At 35.9% G+C, this 10793-nt stretch overlaps 1 protein-coding gene across 1 annotated transcript; it reads left to right on the top strand.

Annotated features, from left to right (window-relative positions):
* Nucleotides 1-3857: 3857 nt before the first annotated feature.
* On the top strand, nt 3858-8630 carry LOC119574469. Its single transcript, XM_037921703.1, has 4 exons — nt 3858-3921; nt 5953-6280; nt 6520-6708; nt 7349-8630. Exons 2-4 carry the CDS (start codon nt 6014-6016, stop codon nt 7619-7621), a joined length of 729 nt encoding a protein of 242 aa, XP_037777631.1. The 5' UTR covers nt 3858-3921; nt 5953-6013; the 3' UTR covers nt 7622-8630.
* Nucleotides 8631-10793: the final 2163 nt, after the last annotated feature.

Here is a 10793-nt window from a genome sequence, read left to right on the forward strand (position 1 = left end):
GGCACACATGAGGGTGAGCGAGGATGGGGGAGAGGAAGGAGGAACCCCAAGAGACGCTGAGGATGGAAAGAGGTAAAAGAAAACGGCCGTAGAGTAGTAAAAAAAAATTTATAAATATGTTAATGAAAATAAAAAAAATAAGATATAACATCCGACATTAAATAGCAAATACATAAACACAAGAAAAAACAACCGATAAAAAAAGATAAAAAATAAAAAAAATAAAAAAACAGGCAATCAAAATGTGACCAACGCCAAAAAAGTAAGGTAAAAAAGAAGACATGGCGACTCTCATAACACGCAGAAGGACCTTCCGAGAACAACCTTCTGCGTAAGGAAATACGTAGGGGCGGGGCGCAGCAGCTAATAGGGAAAGGGGAAGCAGCGATGGAGACAGGTTACCATGGAAGCAACGCTCGTTAGGTCAAGCAGAGTCGAGAAACTGGTGCGGATTCAGAAGCACTCGCGGTTTAACCTCCATGTGCGCGGTTTAGTTGTGTGCTGTGATTTTGTTTCTGCCTTTAGGTGGGATTTCTTTTGTTGATATTATTATTGTCATTTTTATTATTATTATTATTATCATTATTATTATTATTATTACTATCATTATTGTTATTATTATTGTTGTTGTTGCTATAGTTATTATTATTATTATCAATATTATTATTATTATTATTATTATTATTATTATTATTATTATTATTATTATTATTACTATTATTGTCATTATTATTATTAGTAGTAGTAGTATTGTTGCTATAGTTATAATTATCGTTATTGTTATTATTTATGTTATTCTCTGGTTATTTTATTATCATTGTTATTATTATTGTTATTATTATTATTATTATTATTATTGTTGTTGTTGTTGTTGCTGTTGTTATTGCCGTTGTTGCTATTCTTGTTGTTTTTATTATTTCTATTATCATTTTTTTTATTGATGTATTGTGTCGTTGTTCTTATTATCATTTATATCATCATCAAAGTTGTTGTTAATAGCATCATTATTGTTAGTAGTATTGTTATTAATATTATCATCATCATCATTATTATTATTATTAGTATTATTATTATTATTATTATTATTGTTATTATCAGTATTACTATCATCATCATCATCATTATTATTATTGTTGTTGTTGTTGGAGTTGTTGTTGGTATTGTTATTATCATTACCATCATCATTATTATCATCATCATCATCATCATTATTGGACAAATTGGAATGTTATTGTTTCCTGTGTAGGTATTTTTGCCGTATTGCAGCTTCAGTGGCCGTGGTGATTATAAGGGTACAATTATGAATTAACAAAAGCCATTATTTTATGTATATATATTTTATTTCTTACAGTGTCATCTGATTTCCTGTCTGTTACTACCGTGTTGCATTTACGATATACTAGGCCTATTACAGAAACTGGATTGCTTGCGATTAAAACGTGATAAGCCCCCTTTTCAAAAATTGAAATATTGTTTTTACATATGTAGTAATATTCATAATGATCGTAGCTCAAGCATAGCTTTGATGCAGTTGCAGCTTTGATAGAGTATGGCAGCCCGTCACAGAAAATATTTCAGGTGAATAGCAATGTTTATATATAATGTACATGTGGGCGAGGGGATACTGTAGTAGTTTTGTAGTTACTCTTGTTATGGGATGGTAGAGTTGAGGTCAAGGCATGTTACAGTTACAGAAATGGAAGTTAAGAACTGCGGTCATGGACCCATTGTGGTGATGGAGATGAAGGCTGTGTAACACTTGCTGAAAAGAGAATGTATTAAAGCTGTAAGAGGCGTTACACCTGCAAGAGACCCACTTTTTGCTCATTATTCTATGAGAATTGTGTTACCGTTTTCTTGCATCACACAGTAGCAACATCAGCGACTAAGCATAACACTCGGCAAAAAATGCAAATGTAACACAAGTCATATGGTAGAGTACTCTAAGACGGGATAACTTTCTGATAGTAAGGTGATGTAACACGCAACAGTTTGTGATAATATCGCCCTATAGATAAAGCAAGTACAACATTCTAAAGTATGAAACCATAACAGTCACGTTAGCACACAACATAATACTCTTATTGTAAAAGAATGTCACATTCTTGCAGCATGGGAGTGTAACCGAATAGCATTTACAGATTACACTGAGAAAGTGTTACAAATGTCGGTATGGTTTCGAGCTGAAACTCATTACATAAGTGAACGCATTGACTGTAGAGTGGTGTGTTTACATCAAGTTTAGCAAGTGTTACATTCTCCATGAGAGAGGTTTACCGCACGACCGTATGTGCCATTGTGTTACAGAACTAGAATCAGCATTCTTGAGTGTCATCCCGAAAGCAGTGCAAGGTAAACCCACAAACAACAGCAGTTACATTTTGCTGCCGCTGTCATTGGCTCTCCTCTCCACCTCATCTCTTCTCCCCCTTCCCTCCCACCCCCCCCCCCTACTCCTTCGATCTCCCTCATCCCACACCTCTTCTGTCCTTTTCAAGTCAGCATCCTTGGCTCCGGATGCTTGTCTGTGCCTAAGCGAGAGATACCTAGTCATCATAAAAAGCCTTTTCCCCCTTTCCTTGTGAAAATGCTTCCAACGTAGGGATAGGGAGTAACTCAAGGTGGGAGAGATGATGAGGGTGAAGGGGAGTTTAGAAGTGGAGGGGGTTGAGTTGATGGAGGGAGGGGAGGGGATAGGAAAGAGGAAGGTGGGTTTCGAGGCAAGGGACGGTTGGGGTAGAGGGGGATTGGGGAAGGGGGGGGGGGACCGGGGAAGCATGAGAATGAGATGGTGACGTTTTATAAATATTCTTGAACATATGTTCACGAAAGATTTCAGGTTCCTGGAATATGGGGTTCCCACTCAAGAGTATCAAGACGTAAATTAATTCTGAGGGCAATATCGAGGTGAAGTAGATGTCCATAGGAGTTTTATTGTATGCAGTTCCAAGGAGGAGTGAGGTTGGGAGGTCCGCTGGTGAGTGAGGTGACTCATCAATATTTTGAGGGAATGAACCCCTGCTCGTTTTACTTTTTTGTCCGAATTCTGGCCGTTTTTTCCATATCCCTGGTACTTCTATTGCATTCGTTAGGTTTTCTCTGCATTGCTCTGAACTGGATAGAGACATTCAAGCAAACATGGCAGAATCAAAGGCGGCCTTGAGACTAGTTTATACAAAACAACGGATAATGGTACAGTATTTTACGACTGCGTGTGAGATGCCATTGATGTTGGCAATGGATTCTGTCGAAAGTTCTGGATAAAACCGGCTTGGGATCAACCGATATTCCAATCACAAACATAATCGACACCAATCAATATAGGCGTCTCCATCTCCCCAAGAAGTAGGCCAAACGCCATTTATGATAATAATATCTACAACTAAAAAAAATATATATATCCCTCAACCATCCATTTTCACAAAACTTAAATGGGAGATCCGATATTTCATCCCGAAATGTGTGACCGAAAGGCGTAAGCTAAGGGCTCAAAAATGTAAAAATAGAACAAGTATGCGGGTAGCTCTGCTTTGACCCACAAGCCCTTCCCTTCTGGATGTAAAAGGGTAAATTTAGTCCTTCCCGGCCAACCGACACTCACACAGCGGGTAAGAACATCTCCCCACACACATTTTATTCTAGAGATCTCATAACCAAACTAATTTTGATTAACAGGACTTTCAGGTAAAACAACCAAAGGAAAGGGGGATTTTTTTTGACCCAGCGGAATGTCAAAATCACCTCTCCTTACACTATTTTGTCCCAGAGACATTGCAACTGTAATGATATTTCCTTACCAAGACCTACAAGTAAAATTTTCATTAAAAAAGGGGAATTTTTTTGATCCCGCGGAGTCTCTTGCTTTGTGCTGGCATCCGCTTTGTTTACACTGCAGACGCTGTCACAAATGACTCCTAAAAGGTACCATTTCTTTCCCCATTTTATCGAAATAGCCCTCGCGTTGTCTCGAATATATCATATATTGAGTTGCTAGTCTGGTAGTTGGCATTGGAAGAGAGTAAAGGAGACTTCTGAAGTGAGGGGAGAGTAGAGTTCAGGGGGAAGCTGAAACTCCACGGGAAACAACCCTCATTTCGGATTATTAGGTAGAACTTGGGGATGAAACAAACCTCTTAATATATTTGTATGAATGATGAGGCCTTTAAAAGTTTTATTTGCCAGCACGATTTCCAAAATTGTAGAATGTAGAATTGCTTCTATTTATTATTCATTGGAAAAGTTTATACAAATTAGTATAGTACATTATACTTCATGTTTCATTTGTACATCTTAGTGCATTATTATACAAATGTGTAATGCACACCTTTATCGATCATAATTTTCCATGTATGGTGGAGTACTTACATACATTTATGTAAGTTTTCCTAGTTCAAGTTCCAAATTCTGGAGCAAATGTGCAATTTTCTAATGCATGAAAAGAGTGTAGCCCTGATACATTAACCTGAACTCTGATGCCCATTTATGAATTGTCTGTAACTGGTCTTTTTACTGGTAATATTGTATTTAGTGTAAATTTCAGTCACTGATTACTCTTCCAAATACATCTACATGTTGACAAGTGAGTAACGTGTATCCTTCATGCCAGCAGTTGACTAACTTGTACCCATCATGTCTATTGGGATGCCAGCAGAGGTCAGGAAACCTTCTTTATATGCATTCTGACAAGATAAGAGATTCCAGACCTTCATAATTTAGCGTCTAATAAGGAACCAATATGAGCACAATCATGGTATAAGATATGCATGGAGGTCTGCTGGAGCATTGAAAGCTTGGGGCTGCAACAATCCCTTGGCAGTGTCCAAATGTAGATTTCCATTAAGTATTTAGTTCTTCTTTTGCAGGTCATTGCAGGTTTTAAGTTGATTTTGATAGAATACAACTAATATCATTGTATGATGAAATTAGTTTTGAAAGATACTGTTTGCTAATTCAGAAGATTACTTTAGTGTTTTTATTGGACTTTAAAATTGGTCTACAGTTTCCAAATGTTATTTAAGCCTGTGTAGAATTGTTATCGGGGTACCATTGTTCACCCATCTCTTTAAAGACTTGCAATATTAAGCAGATTGCTAACTACAAATATGTACCGTATTCAAGTCTTGTTTAGTAATAGTATGATGATAGGAGAAAACATGAGAAGCAGATAAGACAAAAGTACTAATGAATAAGCCAATAGTTCATAGGTAAAGAGAATTTAGGAAATAGTAAACTGGACTGCCATTATTGCATTTCTCTTTGCTTCTAACAAACCAAATGCAGTGTGATAGCTGATGTGTATATATGTTCAAGTTTAGAGAATTATAAATGATATAGCAAGAAGTAACCTATTACTTCACTGATTTTTATTATTTTGATAGCAGTTAACCAGGTAGTTCATTGCCTTTTGAAGTATCAGCATAGACACAAAAGCCAAATTAACCATATAGGATAATCTCATAGGTCCCAGATTTTCTCATGTTGATTTCTCTGTGGGCAGAGACTTGCTACTTGATGTTTCCTGTGTAGGAACAATAATCTACAGATTGTGGTCATTTGACAAGAAGGATAACCTTCTCTCCTCTTTGGGTTTACTATTCTTGGTTGTAATAGAAAGAAGGTCATCCCCACAGTGGATCCATATTAATGATATAAAGTATGTATCATTGTCATCTCATTTTGTGTGTGTGTGTGTGTGTGTGTGTGTGTGTGTGTGTGTGTGTGTGTGTGTGTGTGTGTGTTTGTATGTGTTCTTGAATAAGTAAATGCATAGAGCAAAATTTATGATGTGTTCTGGAGATCCAGATGTTATTGGAAAACATTTTAAAAAGTTTATCACATAAAGCATGTAATTTGAAACCAATAGAAACAAGAGATAAGAACAGAATCCAACAATGGATGCAAGAAAAAAAATATTACTGCCCTTGAAAGGAGATTTTTATCATTCTTTTCCAGGTGATACCAAGAATGCAAGGAATGCCCCAGTAGTCACAGCTGCAAATACACAAAAGCTATAATGCTTCTAAACCCGGACATGCTTCCCCAACAAGATGGCGCCATGTCCATAGAGCCGCAGTATGATGGGGTCATAATGCTCAGTCCCGAGGCTGTGCTTTTCAGCGATGCAAAGCCTAGACCTGATGGACGGAAGGTATACCACGTATTTGAGCGAACCCCTGGGGATGGGCCACGGGATGAGGCAGCACAAAATGATGACTTTAGGTCCAGAAGAGAGCAGCTCTTTTCTCAAGCACATGAGAATACCATACACAACATACAGCAGGTAATTAGAAAGCATATGTAGTGCAGAATTGATGAAGTGTTTATTTATGTATCGTAATGGCAATAGGCATTCAGGAGAAAATCCCTCATAAAAGTAAGCATTAAGCCTCATTTGTGCCTCATTACCTAAAGAATTGTTAAAGCCAAAGCCATTTAGCTTTTTATTATATTGCTCTTACCTCATTCCCATGATATCACAATGAAAATTTTCCCCTCTAATCATGTCTTGTTATTACAAAGGTACTGGCTGAAAGCGGGCTAGTCAACCAGGACTGGTGTGAGGCGAGCCTGGGTGACACAGCCGAGGGTACACCAGTAGCACCAACTAACAACCATTCTACGGAAGTCCACAATATCACCCAAACTACACAAAGTAATGCCAACACACAGACCTGTCTTGATCATCAACTACAGCCTCCACCACGTAAGGTAAGTGCATTTAGTGTGAATGTTGCAGGCTGCACCAAAGTACTAATAGCAGAGAAGTAGAGAAGGATAAAGAGGAGGAAAGTTATTTTTAAGGGAAGAAAAAAAAGCCAGGGTTTAACTATACATCCAGGGTAAAGATTTGGTCAGAAGATGGAGCTGTATTTGAGAAAGGGAGGGAGGGGGCCCAGCACCTTCTACAATTGTATGTGTTTGCTATTGGAAGTCCTTAAAAATACACAGCATCCCATTTCCTTGCCATGGTGTCCACAAAAATCTAGAGAGATGCATATATGTTTGGTGCAGGTTCACTGTGAGATATAAATCCTTGAAAAGATTCTTGGGTAACCAGATTTGAAGCTGAAGTACATGTGAAAATAGTGTCAATATGAACCACCTGGATTACCAGACATTTTTCATTGTCAGTATAAATTGTTGGACCATCAAGAACAGTTTTTTGTCTGAAGTATCTGAAATCCACTGTGTTTGAGTCTGTTATCTTAAGTTCAAGCATCATATAGTTCCTCCATTCTCTCATAATGACTGCTGAGGATATATATACAAGCAGTATATATACTTTTTAGGTAAAATCTAATTCGTTTTCTTTTTCAGTAATTAACTGAACTTTTTTTTCACTCTACAGCTCCACCAATTTGAAATGGTGTTCCCCATTGAGCCATACAGCTGTGTGCAGAAACGACGGCTCCTAAGGCGCTTACGCCGCAAAGGAGTCGGACAAGTTGAATTAGAACCTGAAAACCACCGCATTAATGTTACCACACGGAGATCAGCCAATGTAATCTTGTCTGTCCTGCGAGGAGTCGACCCCAATGCCAGGCTATTGGGGACATTCCGGGAAACTTTAATAGAGGATAACATAGATCCAGATTCTGTTGAAGTTGTGGATGGATTATAGGATAAGGATAGGTGCTAGACCCTCTGGTTGATAAAGCTTTAGGGTCAGTAGTCAGAATTTGTTAGCCATGAATGACCAGGGAGTAGTTAGCTGCCAGGAGTTTCTAAGTAAAGATTTATATACTGTGAGCGAGCGTGGACACAAGCAGAATACTGTAGTCAACTTGCATGTCACTAAGCTACAAAGTTGGTTTCATACCTCATAGAACTGCAGAAACATAACATAACCTGCTCTGGGCTGCTCTCATGAGATTTGCCTGTATTTGTGCACATCTGCAAAAGCATTTGAACTTTTATTATATGAGCTATTGTAAGGGATAAATGATATAATGTTCAAAATGTCAAACAGTGCATCCCTCAAAATTGTTTCTAATGAGGTGGTTGGGTTTGAAAGCCACCTGTTGAAAGACTGGCTAAACTTGGGTTCAGAATTAGAGTGGGATCAGTTTGTTCCTCTCAGCTTAACATCATGCTTTTCCCCAGGAGGAAGAAACTAATAAGCAAGTCCAGGGGATGTATAAATGAATTGTTCTTCAGTAATTTTGTAATCACAGACCATTCCTTTTTTTCTTCTTCATTTGTTAATGATGATGGATTTATGTAGTTGTACATTTCAGTTAATGAAGGAGGTTGTAATAATCATATGCCATGCCCTTGTCAATGTCAAGATGCCCAGAATAGATACTGTGCACAACAGACATTGTTTGCTGTTGTTTTTTGGGGGGTGGGGGGTCTGAGGGTATTGAAGCATCAATATTTTTTCTACAGGCGCACATTTAATTGTAATCTCACTGACACTTCATAGTGAAAATTTTTGAAGACCAAAATTAATGGCAAAAACCAAATGTAAAAATCGTACTGTGCATTACTACAGTATGGTTATACTTTGTGGGTTAGCATTCATTATGTTTAGAGTGAGTGTTAAGTTGAGTAATATATTGACAGCTACAGGGTACCTTCAAATCTCATGTTATAGTGAGTTCTAGTCAACATAAAGGGTTATGACAGTTTTATTTAATTTATTTATTCATTACTATTATTATTATTGTTATTATTATTATTATTATTGTTATTATTATTATTATTATTATTATTATTATTATTATTATTATTATTATTATTATTATGATCATCATCATGATCAACATCATCATCATCATCATCATTAGTATTATTATTGTTATTATTATAATTTTTTACTTATTGTTCTTGATAAAGATAATGATAATGATTACTCTTTTTTCTCTTTCTTTCTTTTTTATCATAGCATATATATTTTTATTTCACTTTCTAATATTTTACAGTGTATTTAGTATATTACTATTACAAGTATTATTAGTAACATTTTTTTATTGCTTTGTGTACCATGCGTATACCTTACCTATTTTGAGATTAAGGAGTAATATTAATATTTTTTTATATTATCAGGCAGTTTGTCTTCCTCTCTTCTTTTTTGTCTTTTTTTTTCTCTTTGATTTATTATTTCAATATATTTTTATTACTCCTACTGGTAGTGGTATTTGTATACAGTACTTCCTATGTTATCTTGTAAACACAGCAGTTTATGAGATTTATATATAAGTTGTTTTATGCTGTAAGTAAAAAAGATTTTCTTCTTTCACATAGAGACTATTATCAGGTAAGAATGAGAGAAAAGAAAAAAAAAACACATTGTTATAAAAGTAATAGTTATATTTATATAAATTATTTTCTTTTTTTGTTTGTTTGCTTGGTGAAGAGCCAGATATTAAAGTGTTCACTTATTACCATATGTCTACCTAAGGTTCACTAAAACCAAAACCACAAGCTACCTACCAAGAAAGTCATTTTATCCACAGCATTTCTCTCCTCATATTACATTTAACCAGCCAGGTATTTAGACATTAGTAGAGCACACTTTAATTTACAATAGTTATTAGCATTTCATTGTCTTTATTTATTTCATTTTTCATAGAAAGAAAGGAAAGTGAGTGCTTGTGCTCAGGAATGTTTTGCACAAATGCACCTTTTTTATTTATTCTGTATTTATTCTGCATTGTCTGTCTTTGGGTCTGTCTGTCCCGAGATTGCACTTATTGAATGAGTGCTTTTAAGGAGCAAATGCTAGATTGTGTGGCATAAGCACTGGCACCATGTCTGGCAACATATATTACTGAAGTGTATTTGGAAATTGATATTAGTGTAAGTAATCAGTGAAAATTCTGTAATTCAGTGAAAATTCAGTAACTGTATTGTATGGTGGTTAGGCCAAGATACTTATTGAATCTCAGATGTAGGCGGTAGTGAATGAGTTATATTTATATTTAAGTTTTATTCTATTTTTCCCCTCCCATGTCACCAGGGATGGATTATACATTCATTAAAGAGCACAATTAGTATTCCTCCCAGAGAGTCTTAAGATAATTATATGCTTGCTATTGTCCACTGGAATAATGTTTATTTGTATATTTATTAGGAAATAACACATGTCCAAATGTTAACTTGGCTCATTACTGTTATATTTTTCTTGCATACTTGATAATTTTCCATCACCAGGAGGTTTAAGAAGAAACTCATTTACAGGAATGATATTGCATTTCATTAACTGTGTCATTATATTGTGTATCAACACTATCACAACATAATCATTATCACTTCAGCACAACTGCATATGTTTACATTTTTATTATGATTGTAGCACAAAGTTATTATAGAGAAGTGTAGTTTACATACATACATACATACATACATACTAATACATACGTAGATAGCGACTAGTTTAGAGGTCAGATTTGTTCTCTTCTTATGATATTATATACCAAAAAATACCCATTACTGCAACTGTTAGGAAAATTGTTCCAACAAAACTGATAGTGCCTTTACTGGTAAATGTCAAAAAACACAGTACCAATTGATAGATAGTAAAACTGGCCCTTTTTTTTTAGCATAACCCAGAATGTCTCAGTTATTTTTTAGAACTAGTACCACAAGAGGAATGCTGAAGGTTTTTGTGCCATTTTCATGGCAGTTGCAGTGATTGATTGTTTTCAGTATTTATATATCCATATATGTATGTACATATTTATAAAAGTACACACATGCGCGCATGCACACGCACACGCACATGCACACGCACACACATACACATACACATACACAAACACACATAACATATCTACAATACGGTTTATCAC

Source organism: Penaeus monodon, chromosome 6 (genome assembly GCF_015228065.2).
Source record: "Penaeus monodon isolate SGIC_2016 chromosome 6, NSTDA_Pmon_1, whole genome shotgun sequence".
Classification (NCBI taxonomy): Eukaryota; Metazoa; Arthropoda; class Malacostraca; order Decapoda; family Penaeidae; genus Penaeus; species Penaeus monodon.